The sequence below is a fragment of the Chelmon rostratus genome, chromosome 18, assembly GCF_017976325.1.
Source record: "Chelmon rostratus isolate fCheRos1 chromosome 18, fCheRos1.pri, whole genome shotgun sequence".
Classification (NCBI taxonomy): Eukaryota; Metazoa; Chordata; class Actinopteri; order Chaetodontiformes; family Chaetodontidae; genus Chelmon; species Chelmon rostratus.
In genome coordinates, this window is record NC_055675.1 from 15,502,170 (window position 1) to 15,521,759 (window position 19,590).

At 42.7% G+C, this 19,590-nt stretch overlaps 1 protein-coding gene across 1 annotated transcript in view; it reads right to left on the reverse strand.

Moving 5' to 3' along the window:
• Positions 1–9,408: 9,408 nt before the first annotated feature.
• The window catches only part of LOC121622484 (glutamate receptor ionotropic, kainate 2-like), a 56,984-nt gene continuing 46,802 nt past the window's right edge, over positions 9,409–19,590 (reverse strand). Inside the window, exons 13-16 of the mRNA XM_041959461.1 lie at positions 18,762–18,979; positions 17,702–17,927; positions 13,323–13,573; positions 9,409–9,573 (exon numbers count right to left, since the gene is read on the reverse strand). Of these exons, the coding sequence (XP_041815395.1) occupies positions 9,409–9,573; positions 13,323–13,573; positions 17,702–17,927; positions 18,762–18,979 (860 nt within the window). The remainder of the gene's footprint in view (positions 9,574–13,322; positions 13,574–17,701; positions 17,928–18,761; positions 18,980–19,590) is intronic.

The window sequence follows — 19,590 nt, forward strand, 5'->3', positions numbered from 1 at the left end:
TATTGAATAAACAACGCTGTTAGATCGTTTTTCAGAACACTACCGTCCTTATCTAAACATATACAGCAAGCCATACGCTATACGGTTGATACATGCTCTCTTTCAAAACTGTAGTTACAGTTTCATCGTATTTACAAGGGTCAATGGGATTTTAAAAAGGGTTTCCTCGCTACTGGTATAGAACCCGGAAGTTCCGGTTTTACTTAAAATCTCTGAAAGGATAAAACGTAATGTGATCGCGTTCGTAAAGCTTTCTGGAAACTTTTATGTAAACGAATCCAAAAATTGGAGTGATTTCGTCGCTATCCAGTGAAGACCACGTCTCTCCAAATGTTCATAAAAAAAACATTGTTTGTAAATAATACTTTATCGTTTTGGACAGGGCCAGGCCAGCCGCCTCACCTTGCTTCCGGTCTTTGTGCTAAGCTAAACTAACTGTTTGCTGGCATAGCATTTAGGTCTGAGCATATCTCAAAAAAATATCAATCTTTTGCTTTAAGCCTTATGGCACTGTATTTTTGATACAGCTGAATTTCGAAGCGTTTAGAAACATCTTCTCAAACAATTCATTTGAAAAGTTCACTAAACTAGATCATGACTGGACACTAACTTAATTAATTAGAATGTTATCACCTAATATAATACAACTAAAACAAAAGTGTGTCAGCAGCGTCTACATTTTTTAGACAATTCAGGCATGTATAACGAAGACAAAAACCTGAATTATCCGCAATGTATCTAAAGCCTCTGAAGACAGACAGGATGTACTATGCCATGATCACAGACAGGGAAACCTCAGCAGTCTGTCTCACTGCTCCCTCTTGTGGTTGTTTGGGAGATAACTGCAAACCGACTGAAGTTCACATACCTCATGCTGCCTTTGTCAGCTGCTCTGTGCTTTGCCTTGACTGGAGAAACAATGTATTCAAGGGGATGATCATTTATGATGTTTATTTTTTTAACTGAACTGTATCATGATAGATTCATACTGTGTTTATGTACATGAGATCATACTGGAACATCAGACCTCTAAAGGACCTCTAAATCCAACCAAGGCAGTTAAAAGTGCAGATACCTCCTTGTATTGATTAATAACCTCAAATTTCTCATGTTTGTTTATGTTTTTATTCTCTACATCGTGGCCAGAGGGAGTCTTCTGTGCTCTCTTTCTCTGGAGTATGTCTAGAGCCAAGCACTGATTGCTTTTGAATGGGGAAAAATGTTCTTCTATGTGCATATCACTCATTATTTTAGCCCCAATATAAGTGTACTGCCTTTTTTATTTCTGTGAATCTTGGATTGGATTTTTAAATATGTCTGAAATGTTTTACTTGATTGGAAAATAAACATATTATATTGGCATTAAAGTATGTATAATTTCCTACTAGACATTGAAGTGGATTAATGCTTGCGTGGATATTTGTGTGTAATTCACATTGTTGAATTCACTCTCATACGCAGTTACACACACACTCACACACACATACACTTACTTTACTTTTTTTTCTGTTACCAAAAGTGTGTTTCACAGTTAAAGGAGAATTCTGCTAATTTTACACATCAGGATCAGTTTACTAATCATGGAAATGAAATCGAGCTCAAACTGTGAAAATAGTCCTGAAGCTCTGCGGGAGATTGTCAGGTCTGACAAAATAATGGCATCTGAGCTTGGACACTACAAATTTATAGCAAAGCTCAGTCTAATGAAAGTCGCTGTCAAGTTGCAGCTGCATTATGGGAATTGTAGGTGCTGGCATTTTTCAAGCTTGGCCCATTTAAGTACTAGAAATCAGGACACCTCTGCCCCCTGCTGCTTTGATTTTATCCATTATATTTTAAAGGCAAATTCTGGTATTTTTCAACCCAATAAATCAATAGAATAGTCCTTTAAAACCCATTTTTCCAACATGAATCAATTAAATCCAAACATACCGACAAGCCTAAACCTGAGACTAATCATAATGCCTAAAACTAATACCAGACCTAACCTTCTTATTACCATGCAAAAAACAAAACAAAACAATAATGAGCAGACAGACTGACTGAAAATTTGAATACAAGCAAGCATGCATCTTCGATCTCTAGGTCACTGTGGCACCCCCTAAACAAGCCATTCGCAGACGTCTCCTTGTGTTCTGAGAACATACGAGGGTAATTTTTCTTATTTACATATTACAAATGAAGCAATTTTATTAATTAACAAACTAATCAAAAGAATAATTTGTAAGGAAAATAATTAAGAAAAATGCAATTTGTCACTTGATGGGAGCTGCTGTTCCACTTGTTGTTCTTAAAGAGCTTTTTGATGCCAGTTCAGCTCATTCAGTTCCTGTCCTCTTTGTAATTTTTGACCTTGAATAAAGCCGCTTCTTTATGGATGTTCAGTTGTCTGACAATAGAAACATTAAGATGCATCAATCACAGCACCAATCTGTCACTGCAGCTCAAAGTAAGTGATGACAGAGAGCTCAAATGGATTTCTTTATTCTGTCAGTTCCCCTTCTGCTCCACTAGGGGGAAACCTAGTGCCGCAGTATCATTGTTTCCCCCTCAGGCCTGTGAAGGACGCAGCCAAAGCAGATTAATCACCTCAACACATCTGACTCACCAAAGACGCTGGTGTTTCTTCTTCTCCTGCTCCTCTTTAATGGCCCAGCGCCTTGCTTTTTATAACCAGCTGTCTCTCTCACTGCCTCCCTGCTAAACACATCCAGGCTTGAGGGGCTCCATTAAATGAACGCTCTTTGTTTGCAGTTCCCCTTTGTTACCGACCATCATTTTCCCATACGGCTCCCTTTTTTTCATGTACAATCTCTTGAGATGGCTTTGTCAAGGTCAGCTATTTTTTATGGCATACGATATTGGAGGTATCGCAGGGAGTGGGTGATAAGAGGAAGACGGGGGAGAGAGGAAAGCAAGAACTGAAGGGTAAATCCTACTGGGGCCTTTGCTGCAAACAGTACAGTGTGTGTTTTCAAGGCAGCACGCAGGCCGACAGGAGGAGAGGAGTACATATCTTCACCGTCTTTCTCTCTATCGTCCTATTCCTCATTCCTAAACTGCATGTTGACCTTTGTAGTACTGCCTCCAGGCTGTATGCTTTAACCTTTCCAGTGAGGTAGAGGGGGCCCCTGCACTGGGAATACAAGATAAATCACAACTGCTGTCTGTTAATGCGACAGACAACAAAATACACTGGCATGCAGGCACCGTTGAAACCTTTGTCCTTTCTCACAGGACCCTCCTCATCCACCAAAAACACACATACACACACACACGCATTCATGCACGCAGATGGCCATGCCGCCATAAAGATGTCCCCAGCATCAGCCCGCTCGGCTATTATATCTACAAGTGCACCCTGAATTATTCATCCCTCATTAAAATGCACTATGAGTAATGATAGCCAGGAGTGTGTATTTTGCTTTTTTTTTTTTTTGTTTGAGTAAAACACAGGGGTCATTAGGAGTCATTTCTGGTCAATTTTGTATGATCAACCATGCTCCAGAGAAAGACAGAAAAAAAAAATCCCATTTACTTTCTGTGCATTGGGAATTCATGTTGAAAGAGATCAAAGGGGACAGACAAAGAGATGAGAGAATCGACATCTTCTCGTCTCCATTTGGCTCCCTATGAGAGGAGGAAAATTACTTTAAAGCTGCTGCCTTGATGAAAGAAAAAGGCGTTATGGCTGATGTATTCCTCCAGAGGTGGAATCAACAGTATGAATGACTCAAAGGCGGAGGGAGGGGCGTAGAAAGAGGACTTTTTTTTTTGAGAGAGAGCAATTTTTTTGTTGAGGAACAAGAGTGCTATTTGACAACAGCGAAGAAAACAACGATTCCCCTGTCAGGAGATGTGACTGGTTCAACGCTCAGTGCTGTTATTTCCGATGTGTGCATAAAAAAAAAAAGCAGATTTCATCAGATAGTGAGCTCATTTGCAGTATCAGACTCCGGATTTTATCACACCAGCGAGATGCCTATCTCATAATGCCATGTGGTGCCATACCCTTGCTTTTCTCAGGACACGTGTAGAAAAGGCCGTGAAAATGAAATAGCCTCCAAACGCCCTATTAGTCTCTCTCACCCCTGCTCCAAGAGACGACCGGCACTGTCATTTTTCTGACAGAGCTGTCAAAGCATCGAGCCCACCATCCTAGTTACACATAAAGCAAATAGAAATGAAAACATTGTCAGTGGAAAGACTCATGGGGTAACGGAGACGCCAGGAGCAGGGTGAATCACTTAGCAAGCTGTGCTCCTCCATTCTGCAGCTGCCACCCACCACAACACATCTGCCACTGGGAAAAAAAAAAAACACTCAGATAGAAAACCACATCCAAACAAATTGCTACATGACACAAAAGATCATTTCTTCAAATTGAAATTCATTTGCAGCCGAAACGGGGGTTTGGCCCCCCTGGGCACGCGTGTATGTCTGCAGAAACTCACATACAGGTGGCAAATGGTGGAGGCCGTGCATACAAACGCACACGCTCGCACACAGAGGCGGCACGCAGCTCCAGTAAGACCATTAGACTTCTTCACATGGGGCCAGTGGTTCTCCCAACACGCCCCCTTGTGCTATCTCTGGGCAGACACATGCCACTGCCGGGCAGGGTCCTAACGCGTACCAAATCATCACTTTTCAAGCAGCAACGCAGTCCGGCTCAGCCAGTTACTGCAATTCCCCTTTTATTGCATTTCCCCAGGATTTCATATTATACTTGCTGAACTCCACAGAAAGGAGTCAAAGCTCATTTCTAGACCCGCGATGGCTGCAGAGGGGGAGTCGTCTACCGCAGGCAGAATATTGCACCAAAAACCTGCTCCGAGCTTTGTTGATATGAGCCAGCCACATGGCAACAAATCATTAAATTACTCACACAGGCCGTGCCAGGAATCAGTGATCTGCTTTAAGGGTGAATTTGAGGGTGAATAAAATGCCAAATTATTGATTTTTTTTGCATTTTTGTTCGAAGTGACCGGTGCTTTTCCGGTTCGCTTTTACCTGAAACACTCTGCTTAGCGCCCGATTACACGCTCATGTATATTTCATGTTGTTCATATAGTTTTACAATATGCGAATGAACTCATTTAGCAGTTTTCGCCAGCTTTCACGCAATTTGCTCACGTGTTTCCAGCGTTAAAAAGAAATCAACTGTACATTTTTCGATATTTCTAAACATTAGTTAATGTATGCGCTGTAGTGATTTGGATCTTCATACTTACCTGCAGTCTGCAGTTGTTCCTGGTGTGAGTATAGTCATGGTGAGGGGGTGAGCAATATGGATGCAGTCCGCTCTTTGTGTAAATGTACTTGTAGTGGCTCTGTAAGACTGTACACTGGCACAGCAGTGTTTTGAGCCAATTGCTAACATCAGTATGCTAACATGCTCACAATAACAACGCTAACACATTGATGTTTAGCAGGTATAATGTTGACCTTGTTAACCATCTTAGTGTGGCATGCTAACATTCGCTGATTAGCACCGAATGCTAAAGCTTTGGCTGATGGGAATGCAATGACTTTTTTCCGGGTATTCGGTCGTCAACTTAAGTTAATGGTGGCGTTAAGTAAAAAAGTCAGGGGATCAAAATGATTACAATTCATCCCGAGGGGGGCATGAATGGCTGTAATAAGTTTCATGGCAACATATTTCACCCAAAACCACCAAATGTCAACCTCATGGTGGTGCTAATGGAAGTCAGGACATCACGATGTGATGCATCCTGCGGGGACCATGAATGTGGATACAAAATTTCGTGGGAATCAATCCAAACTGTTTGCCAGCTGGTTTGTCCGTTTTATGGTTCATCAAACACTCTGATCAAGGTACTTCTAGCTAATTGGTGCAAAAAGTATATAAAAATCCTATTTTGCCATAAGCCAGTCCTGCTCATTGATTTGCGCTTTTGCCCACAGCAGTCCAATACATCAGGAGATATTAAGGGAATAAAGACCACAGTATTAAACTGTATGGCAAAACCTCTGATGGTAGACACATTTATAACATATCATGTTATACTTCATGTTGTTTAATAACCCACTCGTACTGTATGTAATGAATTTACAAACACCTGTACTGCTACAGCTACTACAGTACATGGGTTCCTGAATTATTAAAGCCACTGGGAAACGAGCAGAGGAATACATTTCCTCCTTCCCAAAACCTTCCCTGGCAGGTGCTATTAGCTTATAATATCTGTATGACAAACCAAAGTCACATTCAGAAAGCAATTTTGTGTCCACAACGCAATCTTGGCCATTAATTGCCTAATGAACAAGATGTTATCCAAGGATACCTTTCCAATGACCACTTAGGAAAAGGAGGAAGAGGACTTAATATGATGGAAATAAGTGTGACAGACTAAACGGTCCCCGGTGAACGCACTGACGCATACTGTGACCTTCCCTGTCAATCTGGAGGGCAGACAGGGTGGCCATTTATGTTGTGGCGGCAGGGCTGCAGAAACAGTTTTCATCATTACTCCCAGAAAACCTTGTCAGAAACCCAGAGCTGTCTGACCGCAGCCTGTGGGAGGGAAATAACAATAAACACTGAAAAATCAGAGAGTCAGGAGGCGTGGAACGTTCTCCGACCCTCTCTGACAGCCTGCGCCGTCTCCTGTGTATCGTTGTGAAGTCTGTATACCAACAGTCATCTGGATCCCTGTGATCTCAGAGGGGCAATTTTAGAAAGTCTGTGGCCAGAGAAAGTGATACACAGCCTGGCACGCAGCCAGGCGGATAGACGGCCCGGGGAGCCGGGCGGAAAAATGGCTGCTCAACATGCTTACAATCTTGATTTGATTAACAATTTAGCAATTACCTAATGCATTCCTTTGGATAATACAAATCACGTCTTTGGGCACTTAATCAATTAGAAGAGCCTGACATTTCAGAATATTGCAATACATAATGCTCATCATTATGCTTGATAGCATCAGTTGATGCACTCTAAAACCAGTTACCAAAACATACCTTGTCTTCTGCTCAATTGTTACCCAAAGAATCTGAAGGAGTCGCGTGAATAACACGAGGCAGGACTACAATTATGACATTTTTAATGACATTATTTGTAAAACCTTGCATCAAAGTCAAATTCCATGAGCTCATATTTGTTTTTCAACAGGACAGCCAAGCCTTTGGAGTCGCTTCTAATGAATGTTTCCAGGTTTTCAATCACTGCAGCTCGAGCCGCTAGATTTGGGCTGAGTGGAAAATGACAAGCAACGCTGGTAGAGCGCCAATGAGTTTCAGGATTATCTCCTCCCTGTCAATTCTCATAATGCGTATATGTGGCGGTTTTAAATAAGTCATTAATTACATCCACTCGTGTACAGCGGAGATGTCATCACTAGCGTGGGCCCGTGTGCGGGTGCCTGTTTTGTCTCTGAAATCCCTGGAATAACCGGTCAAATGGTCGACTGGGTAGCGTGGGAAGACAGGGGCAGCGAAGAAGTAACCTACCAAGTATGCTTGTCATTTCACAACATGGAACAGAGTCAACAGATAGGAGGTGTCGCGAGGCCACATGTGACTGCGTCGCAAAACACATCTGGAGACGATGCGTGGACGAGCGGTCCGCTCCGTCCACTTGAGCGGAGGGACGGCCGGAGCACGAGCCAATGGGAGACACACAGGAAGTGCCTCCACGCGCATCAGCTGCACTGTTACATACATTCACAAGCCGCCCATCGCTGAGGCTCAAAAATTCATCCCTGACCGTGGAGGCTTAGTAGCACTTTGTAGCTGTTCTGGAGCTTTCGATCATATCACATGACCTTCCTCGACAGATAGAGCTACCCACTGGAGAACTAGATTTTTCCTTTTTCCTTCTTTCTAATGAGCACTTCACTTAAAAGTTCACAACTGACAGTGTTGATGAAGCTCAGGTGATCTGATCGAAATCTACAGCTACTAAATGGACCTTGTGTTGCGATTTCTTCATAGCCAATTAGGAATTTTCGCTGCATGTCCTCAATGCAAAGAGCTCCACTTTTTCTCTATTATTGATTTTTTTTTGAGTCTTACACAATCTATCAGCGCTTCTGGATTATTTTTTTCACCAATTGAATCAACTAGTTTAGACTAGCACACTGGTCTGGTAACTACACTTGTGTTTAACACAATCAACAAGCAATTTGCATGTTTTACTATGTCTACATGGTGACTCATCGTAGCTACTAATAGTCAACCACACTTGTAGGACTTTGCTGACAGAAGCACTGCTCCAATTTCTAGGATGAGTCACCACCTTTCCTACTCGGAGCGCCGCTTAGCTTTCATTGTTCTTATCCACCGAAAAAGCCGCCACATTGTCCCCGGACGGCATGTGCAGCACAGCTGGCCCCGCGATACTGACAGACACAAGACTGAATCTCTGATTGATGAGAGGAATGAACCCTACACAGCAGAGTTTGAAGCCCCGTAGCCAACAGCTGATAGAGTTTGAGGGCTGAGTTGGTATCTGCTACATATTTTGTCCACAGGAGGGGCTACCATGATACAAAGTACTACAAAACCTCTTGTTCTTGTACAAAAACAAACATTTTTGTAGAAATCCTGCATTTTTTTTTAAACAACAACTGATACAGAGTGAAAACTGCAACTGCATGTAAGGACGGACATGAAGAAGGACTTTGACAGTATACATTGCGTGTAGAGGCTTTGAACGTAATAGGCATGGTAGAAAGTTCTTTACAGTGGCAGAACTTTGGCACAAGAAAGGCGTTACAGAAGAAAACGATGAGTATTTGACAAGGTCAGCATAGATGAGCCCAAACTAAATATCACTTTTATACATCGGGTCATACTACACCATTTGGCACTGACGACCGTTCCCTTTGTTGGTGTGAGATTTAGCGTTTGTTCAAATCATTCGAAAGAAACTCGAGCCACTGGAGGGAGGGGCAGATGGGGTCACACACACATGGGAGGTAAGACAAAAGGGCATTGACATCAACAGAAAAAACTACATCTGGTGTTACTGTCACAATAGAGTTTTCCTTTCTGCACAGGTGTCAGATGTCAGTATGTGTGTGTGTGTGTGCGTGTGTCTATATGTGTCACATGTAGGCGTGTGTGTAAGTCCACCTCTAGTGTGGACCGGACTTAAGTTTTGTCCCAAACCTGCTCGGATCCTTTTTCAATTTACATACTTGACACTACTCGAGTCCTTCCTTCCCAGCTCCCTTCAAAAAGTGAACGTCACAGTGAGGTGACACTGCTCAGGCATCTATATTTCCACAGGAAACATCTGTCTACGTAAGCAAGTGGGTTCAAAAGAATCCTGTTTCGACTGCTAACCTCAGTCTGCGGTTAAGTCAGCATTAACGTGACCCCTCCGTCACCCCTCCGTGGTTTTTAATTGAGGGGCGTGTTCGGGGGTATGCTCAGCGTTCACGCCATGGTTTCCTTTCCTGGGAGTCTCCTGTCGTTGAACGTGTGCATGTTAATGACCTCCTCTGTCTTAACGATGACGGGCGGCTGAGGCTTCTGTTTGAGACGGCGTTGGCACTTCAGAGACACTCGCAGCTCATCCATCATGGCGCTGCAGAATGATCGCTGCGGAGGGCAACAGGAAAGAGGGAGAAGTTATAGCTGGTGCCATGTTGTTTGTCACACTACTCAAAACTATGCATCTCTACTCCTTAAAATATAACTAACCCCAGTAGCAAATATGGGCTTTTTTAAGGTCTTGTCCCCACAGTTGAATGTTTGAGCTTCACTGTGCAGAATGATGTACGTGCAGAGTTTGACACTTTCATCTGCTCAAAGTGGAAAGTTTGTCTTGACGAGCGTGATCTTTTACTAGTTTGGAAGCCTGGTCCAATATTCAGCTTCACACAAGTACGATGTGCAAACACGAGAACTGACTTTTCAGTGAAGCAGGACATCTTCTGTCCAACAGTTAAACTTTGGAAACGAAAAATAATTACGTATTCATAGATTCTGGAATTTTCAATGAGGGAGATGTGATTTTAAAGATTTTAACAAGATAATTTAAGTTTCTTCAGGGCATCAGACACAAGTTATTATTCAAAGCAGAGTATTTTATAGACATCTTAAAAAGTCTGGACCAGATCTTTGCATATACTGAATATTGGCTCACATGAGGATCACTGGCAGCATGTTTTGATATGTAAGACAGAGATTCTCGCCCACACAAATGGAAATGTGTTTGCCTACATACAGTATGCATTCGTTGGTAGCACAGTGTTAATGATTTACTGTGCTAATTCTATTGTTTTAATGGTTGTTCGTTCACAGCCCAGTACACCCATATGTTGAACATGAGAAAGAAGCCATGAAAACAGCTCCAGAGGAAGAACACTTGCATTACATACATATAGCCCAAATAGCAAATGACAAAGGTTTTACAGTCTGTACAGCGTATAACAGCATCAATCTTTAGACCTACAGTTCAGATAAGGAGCTTTAACAGGGAAAGAAAGGAAGACACCTGCTGTGCCATGTTGGCCAAGAAAAGAAAACAATGTCTCTCTTACAATATCTATTGTAAATCGACTTGTCCAGCTGTATTTTTCTGTCTTTGTGCTGTTACTCAACAAGATAAGTGTTAACTGTCAGTTGAGTGAATGTGCCCAGTGTTTACACTCAACGCTAATTGTCACTTAGCAATTAAGCAATTTAGCATTGCACTTTGATGAAGAGAGATTTGGAGGATACAGATCATCAACCGGGTGGTGGGATGGTAAAGATGGAGCTTTTATTCCCTGGTAGGGATCAATCTGTAAAATAACATTTTTTTTTTTTAATGAAAAAATCCAGTCTAAAATGGTATTGTTAGATTTACAGGCTATGTAGCACTCCTCGAGCTCACTGATCTGGATGTATAAAATCTGTGAAGTGCCCCTTTAATGTTGCCTTTACTAGAAAATATGAGGGGTAGTCTGATACAGCTACTGAGCAGTATCACCAACAAGCTGAAAATAAGGTAGTATATAGACACTGGAAAGACCAAATCTCTTTATTTGATCCCTAAACAACATTTTTTGGAAAACCAGGCCGTCATTTAAAGGTCTGATGCGTCCCAGATTTTCCTCCTTTCAGCTGCACTGTCACACAAAGACCTGGACGCTGTTTCAGAGCCGTCTGCGGCCTGCCAAGAACTGAGAGAAACATTTGTAATGTTGGCTTGCAAGCAGAAGATGTAAAGGTACCGAACAAAGGACAAAATATCCACTTCGGCAGATTAAATCCAAAAATATTGGTACTTTCTTTCAAAACCAATCAATCACCCCCTTGCACAGTGACACTTGTTATGTAACCGCTGTAAAATGGGCCTCTCTTGTCCCGGCATTACGTGCATGGTGTGAAATCCTATAAAATATCAATATGCTTGTGCAGCGGCGTTGCCAAGAGAAATTCCCATACATTCACTTTGTGATTATGCAAAATCTAATTCAAAATCTTAGAGGGTGTAGGAGTAGAGAAGATATAAAAGAGGAGAGAGAGCAGTAAAGTACGAGGCTATTATTCTTCCGTTTGTGTATGAGCGTAGGAGTGTGAGATGGATATCTGTAGGTGGCTTATGCATCAGATATCTTTGTTTTTTCCTCCATATTTACATATGTGTGTGTCTGGTGTGTGAATGAGTTACTCTGTACGCTCGCAAGGAGAGGAGTGACGGCAGACATAGAGAGGGGCAGGAAAAGGTGAGAGAAAAAGGTGGAGAGCAACAAGGAGGGATATGAACTAGAGTGATGGAGAAAAGACAGAGGATGGGGGGGGCAAAAAAACTGGTGATGTCAGGGTGGAGGATGCTGGCTGGGAGAGAAAATAGAGAAGGAGAGGCATGTAAATTACTAGCACCTTGGCAGCCTAGAGAGTGTGGCATTTGCAAATTATCTGAATATTGTGACCCAGTCTTGCGGCTCTTGATTAATGACAGCTAAGATGAGCTCTGAAACACATGCAGACTGTAAAGAAAAGCCTATAACTAATTACCTTTGCAATAAAGAAACACGCCGCTGCGCTGCGCTAGTTCTGTAGAGGTAAATAATTAAAACACGCCACCAGACGGACTTTCACAATTATCTGGAAACACCATTGCACAAGTTAAAGTGCACCAAAATACATACTCCACACTGTGTGATGAATCATGTGCGCTCAGGACTAAAATAGAGCACAGATAGAACAGTTTGAAATATATTCAGTCTCTTGCTAGAAAGAAACATAACCGGAGGGGGCAGAAAAAAGCTGCAAATATGCCGCACTGTATGCATCTCGAGATTAAAGGATAAGTTTGCATCTTTTTCCAGTCTGTCTTAAAAGGAAACTCACAGTTCTATACGAACACTGCGAGAGATTTTGGTTGCCTGTAATCACGCTTCTCATCCACACTGGCTGTGAAGAGATCCCATCCTGATGTGTTTTCAGATTTACAGATCCTCCTGCTCCTGCATCATCTAAATCAGAGGTTAATCTGAGGAGTTAGAGAAAGCAAGTAGATACACTATCAGCCAAAGTTACGGAACGTTGTACTAACTAACTTAAATACACTTGTTTTGGGTAACTCAGACAGCTGAAAGGCCACATTAGCTTCAGCTCAAGGGAACTCTGCTCAGCCCTCGAGGGCAGGAGCTATCAGTAACACACATACATGTGGGCATGTGGGTATTGTTTCAAGGGCGTTTTCACACCAAATCAGTTGATGAGTTGGTGAGCTTTATGATCTCTCCCCTTGGTTTGGTTTCTTTTCACAGCAAAAAATGCAAACGAGCCAAAATGCAGCACTATTTGCGTGAGCAAGAATGTGAACGGAGGCAGCAAAAGGTCCTGAAGGAGGTCCACTGGGCAAATACAACACGCTTCATTGCACAGGTCCTGGTCCGATCTTGATTCTTTCTCTGGCTTTCTCCTAGAATCTGTTAAGTTTGCTCATCTGCTTCCCTCTATGCAAAGCACACCTGGTTATGTCTTTCTCTCAAACTTGTAGAGTTTGCTTAGTAGTTGGATCTGATTGAGGTCAAAACACGTTCCCACCACAAACAAACCTCTCCAGAGTTTGTTTGGGACAGGACTGAGACCACCTCCTCATACGAGGCTTGGTCTGGTTGTTTGGATGTAGGGTTCAACTGTCACACCAGCATAATGAGCTGCACTAACTGGGCACCAGGGTTCATTTTAACCGAACTGCACAGGTCAGGTGCATCCCTAGATTGGCTTGAAAAATGTAAATCCCCAACTCATTCCTGAACCTGCAAAAAGGAACAAACATGCAAACCAAAAACACACTACAATACAGTATGTTTGCTTTCTGTTTTAAGCATGAGGAAAGACTCCAGTACCTTTTCCAGCTGGGCGTTCTGTTTGGACTTATAAAGGACCTCCCCAACAGCCACAAACACTGACAGCACCAGTCCTGCAGCCAGCACGATAAAGATCCCACCGATGTTCTGCACCCCCAGAGCGCTGGCCTCCTTGCTCTCCTCCTCGGGACAGCCGTTCCCCCTCCACCACTTCTCCTTCATCATGTGCAGCTTGCCTTCCTCCTGCAGCTGCAGAATAGCTATCGTGATCTTGTCTCTGTACGGAGAGCCTGCGAGGACAAAAGCACAACATGAAACTATGGATATTAGCCAGATGTGAAAACCCCCCCCCCAATATGCCAAGTAAAGTTTTGTTTAGTAGGTATATATAAGCGTTGGTGGGTGTATGCAACACACTCTGGCTTGCATGTGATCATATAACCTGTCATGTTATTGTTGGCTGCTTAGAGGGAGTTTTTTGTAAGTCCTTCTTCAAATCCCACTAATCCCCTATATTCACAGAGTGATTCCAAAATTCTCACTCCTCTCTACAGTGTGTGAATTATAATGCACAGGGAGCTGGCAACAAAGACTTGGCTTTGTGGAGCAGAGCTGCTGTAGATTTTGACGAATTAGCTGCTGTTTGCACACGCTTTCATATGCCATAAATGGCGCGTATAAACGGAAAAAAGAAGAGAAGCCCAGTGGGGTGTACGTCACACTGGTGCATGTGTGTTCGGGATTATATGTGTGTATCTGAGATAGAGTCGCTCTATCAGTGTGTTTTTATGCATTTTAATGTCATGATGAGTAAAAGAAACCAAATCCACAGACAGTGGGAAGGCGGCAGAATTAGCGCCGAGGCATTAAGGCGCAGTGGGTGCTGCCGTGATCAAAGGAGGAGTAATCGGCGCAGAGTACCCGAGTGGGGTCGTGTTCCTCTCCCATCCACAGCGTGTGTGACACAACACACGACCGATCGAGGCGCAGCGAGCGCACTCTGCCCCAACCAGGCCAAGGAAGATTAATACTTACTGCGAGCATTCATGTTTCATTTATAAACTGCTTTAAAAGCTTGTTAGTGCATTTATGTGATTATGGAGCGCATACAAAATGACGCCGGGTTGCAAATTTCTATTTCAGGCTGCTTATCCAGAGTGACTTAAGAGAGATGGAACATCGGTTAAATGTAACATTTTTTATCATGCTGACATAGTAGAAGCCGTTTTGCGAACATGTGGGAACATTTTGTGCTAAAACTACAGGGAAAATGAGCTCAACATGGCCCCAGGTAGCATCGCTTCGTCTGTTGCTCTCATGCAGCTTTGCCTGCCAGCCTCTTTAGTTGATTCCCTCTCTGTCTCATCTATCATTTATCTATTGCCATCCATCATCCTTTCATCTCCATGTCTCTGTGTATCTAGACTGACAAAGGGGACATTAATACAAAAATGGAAAATTACACAAAGTGCTGCTGATTTTTGAACAGCATACCAGTGTTTGCTCCTTTGATCATAAATAGTCTTGTATATTTTAGTGAGTGTACCTTGTGGTCTGCTTATGAGCACATGTTCCTCTCTTTGTGACGCACACACATGCATCTATTCATCCTGTGCATATGCAGGAGATATGCACTGCTCTGCACGTGCGGTTGTGTATATGCATGTGCACGTGCATGAGAAAAACATATGCTTGCTTCATTTGAAGATGAGACATCTATCAAGTATCCAAGTCCCCTGATTCTGGCTCCGCTCATATTTCAAATGATTAATGATGGCCTAACAAAGCAGGCCTTGGATAAATGCTAATAGGATGGGTCCTTAGAGAGGAGGATATGGGCCCGGGCGAATGGAAAAGCGCTGTGCTTGACACACTGTGCATACACAACTACCTGACAGATGTTCAGCACCAGAGGACATCCATCACTCCCGTGCTGTCTGGCCTCAAGTATTAATGTGATCACAGTTTAAGTTGATAGCTTTAGATGACGCATTTCCGTTTTGGGAACAGGACGCGTGAAAACCGACACGCGCTAAGAGGTTAAGACTTATGATGCGGTTTGCTCTGGTTTATTGCCGTAACAGCCCCATGGGGAATGAGCTGCTAAACAGTGTTGAGCAGGGCGAAAGTTATAGGCTCGAGAGTGACATGAAGGCTGAGGTCTTCATCAGTGGTGGAAGAAGTATGCAGAACCTTTGCTAAGTAAGAGTGCTAATACCACACGGCAAAAATACTCTGCATTTAAAATCTTACTTCATCAAGTATAATCAGGAAAATGTGCTTAAATTGTTAAAAGTAAAAGTGTCCATGTGTCAATGTGTAAACAGGATTCTACTGTTGTAGTTGGTTGAGGGCTGCAACTAATGGTTATTTTCATCATGGATTAATTGGCTCATTATTTTTCTTGATTAATTGATTGATTGTTTGACTTAAAAACTCAATGCCATCACAATTACCCAAAGATTTACGGTTTTGTCCGACCAGTGGTACGAAATACTCACATTTCAGAAGTTGGAACCATGAAACGATCAGTATTTTTGCATGAAAAATGTCTTTTATGTTGACTAATTACTTGTCTTGTACTTGTCTATACTGCTGGTTACTCAAAATTTTAATCATATTTTATCGGCACCTCATATATCCAAAAACACCTGTGTGGATCATTCCACAGGTAAACAGGTTGATTGGTAACAGGTGATAGTATCATGATTGGGTGTGAAAGGAGCATCCTGGAAAGGCTCAGTCATTCACAAGCAAGGATGGAGCAAGGTTCACCACTTTGTGAACACATGATTGTATAAAGGTTGTTACCACATGGGCTCAGGGACACTAAAAAGGGCTGTAAACACAGTTCGTTTACTCACATCCCTCCACTGCTCTTATGGTGTTTGGGACATGGAAGCAAGAAGAACTCCTCTTGATGAAATATTCCTATTCTTCCGAGCCGACTGCTGGCATGAAAACAGCGCTCGCTTTGAATGAATGAAGCCATTAACTATCTCAAGACCTCTTCTATCACAGAAGAAACATTTTAGAGGCTATGATCAGCTTTATTTCTGTAATATTGAGCAATGAACATCGGGATTAGCGACTGAAATGAGTTAGCGGGCAGTAATAACTCTAAAAGTGGATGTTGTTAATCATTATTTTTTATGCATTAAAATGCTAAACCACTTATTGCTGAATTAAAGTGATTTGGGATGTGTTTTGAAGTCGTATATTTCACACACTCTATTAATGCATGAATGAACATACAACAGATCCACGTCCTTGCTCTGTGTGTCCATCTCAAGGGCATCAGACTAAGTACTTATACACTTAGGGAGCCACAGCGGGGCTATATTTCACAGCATCACTGCAGCTTTGTTACAGCCACGGCAATCATGGCATCCCCGTAGATCCATAACTGCCCCATACTCATCAGCAGGAGCTGGGTCCAGATGTGGACGGGCAGAATGAATCCTCCGCATTTTGATAGCCTTCATATCACTGATGATAGATGTGGCTATTACAGCTGGCTGCAGTGCTCTCCGTGGCCTCGTCATGACCAATCTAACCTCTGTGACACTGGGACTGGAGCCATCACCAGCTTTCCGCTAGGGTCCCCTGGAGGGCCTGGGCTGTAAGCTGCATGTTTATTAACCCTGACAAAAACTGCTTCATATGCAGCGAAACTGTTATCATAAAACAGGAAGTGGAAAGCTTCATATTTACGATATCATTTTGCTCAAAGAAAACATTGCTTTTGACGGTTTGCGCTCCTCTGCCTCATGATAGGATAATGGTGCATTCAGATGTCAGAATAATAATATTTGACAGGAGCTGGGTCAAATAAGAAGTTGAAGAAATGTTCTTAGTGTTCTTTTTACACTCTTTGAAGTGCTTTGTTTTTGTGGTTTAATGCTCAGATACGATCCAGACAGTGTCAAGTAAGTCACAGGGAATTGCACTAAATTGACTTTTGGGTTGTTTTCTGTGATTTTTTTCACTGCCTTGCACTCCAAAGTAGGCTAAAACACACCATTAAAAGTATTTCTGAGTGTTGTTTAACCCAGGTTTGCTGCTCCACTCTGTAAATAATCCTGTGAGAAAATCATTAAGGCTGGAAAAAAAAACACACTTGGTAAGGCAGAGCCCGACCGGAGCCTGTTTCTTGAGCCTCGGGCACTTTTTAACCTTATCCATAAATTCAACCATTCGCCTTTCATTAAGCTAAACCTTTTACACCTCACGCTGCTGAACCATTATAACCGCAATGCCATCAATAAAGGTCAACCTTTCCATTCTCAGAGCATATCCATCATCCACACTATACACCTTTATCTGTCACATAGCATCTGCAGTATCTTCCCCTGGTCTAAAGCTTTTCATACGTCTTTTATAACATGGCAGGCAGCGCAGAGGTCTGAGGTCTTTACCCATAGGTGTTCCCACTCCGTAGGCTTTGGAGTCTATGAGGCCTCCGATCTGTGTGAGGTTGCAGTTGCGCTGGGTGACGAACTCGATGGTGGTGGACTCCATGAGGAAGGCGTAGTCTGAAGTCAGGACGCGCTGGATGCCCTCCTCCACATTCTTGACCATCACAGATTGCCTCCTGCTGTTCATGAACTCCCACATCTTGTCGTAGGTGGAGATTTTCGTTTTCTACAAGATACCGGAGAACAGAAGTGGAGTGAGATTGGTCGCAGTTAGGAAAAACATGGTGGTCAACTCTAAATTCTGCTTTTCATTGTGCAAGTTCACTTATTTTTAATATATATTATACACTCACAGAATATTGTCTTTTTTGGAATATGGGCAAACAAACTAAATATTTGGTGCATCTTAATGTAGTGAATGATTGTACTAAAATGGTACTAATGCAAACTGATCACTTCCTACTGTTGCGAGTTTACATTAAGTGTTCGAAAGGCGAAACGTGGTTGTGGCTTTAATTGTGAAGCAGCCACAAAGTGCTAAGTATTTATCACCAAGGTCGGCGTGAACTGCGATCGTTCAACATAAATGCATCTTCAAAACAGCACGTGGTCATTTTCTGCGGTTTTTGACAGAGGATCATTTTTAAATATTGCAGGGAGTAATGGAACAAGAAGCAGCAGCCAAGGTGAGCTATTAGACGAAGAGCTGCAGAGGACAGGCTGCACCTCAATCTCTGCAGCAAGGTAACCAACTCCTGTGCTGTGCTCTGCTACTCCGCATGAAATCTGTGGATGTATTATTGGCCGACTTCTTTATAAAAATAGCTTGTTTGGCTGCACAGTAAACAGATACACCAGCTGTCTTTTGTGTTGTATTGATGGCAAAGTAGCTCAAAGAGCGTTCTCTGAAGTATTAAATAACACTTGCTGTTACCACCGGTGACCACAGGTGTCGCCAGTGCAACCAGGACCAAGATCTTACAGATTATAGCTTTAATTAGTGAAAAAGGAAGATCTCTCATAAAATCACTCCATAAAATGCCCTGGCACACCCAGCTACCTTGAAGAAGGTCATGGTGGCACCGTCCTCCACCACCCCGTACAGGATTTTAGTTTGCTTGGCCAGGTCATCGGCTGAGTCTATGGGCGACTCCATCCTCTCCACTGTGAGGAAGGCAGCCAAGTTGGCCGTATACGAGGAAATGATGATGAGGGTGAAGAACCACCAGATGCCTCCCACTATTCGAGTCGACAGGGCCTTGGGCATGAGCTCTGATCCTGGTGTGAGGGAGGTGGCAGAAGTTAATGGTACGCTGCAAAATGTATTAATCTCAGCAAGTCCTCATTACGATTCTCATCTTGCATTCGATTGTTAAGTTTTATTTTCAACATGGGACAAAAAAACAAGATACAAGATAAAAACAAGTCGAGCTTGTTTCAAGAACTGTCTTTTCAGCTCAGGCAGATGCGCCACTCGCGTCAAGAAGGAATCTCTTGAGAGAGCTCTCAAAACAAGACGACTGTCGGATTTCAAACAAGTGAAATTATCTTGTCTCAGTCATAAGTGAGAGCGTGAAATAATGCAGGAGACTCAGATATATGCCGTTCAACATGTCTCCCGAGAACAAGGCTTTTGCATAAATCAATCATATCAAATCAAACACATTCAGTATCGATCGCTCAGAACACTGTGGAGAAGTGACAGGCTGTTTGGGCCAGAGAGTCATGTACCCAAGGTAACCTCACATCCTGACTCCACACCCCACTGACCTCCAGGTGCTGATGGGCCAAGGGCAAGAGGAAAGGACACTGGGTATTATACTACTGTCATTACCATGATGAAAAGCACATTCAATTAACTGCATATTATTTGAGTAAATCATACTCAT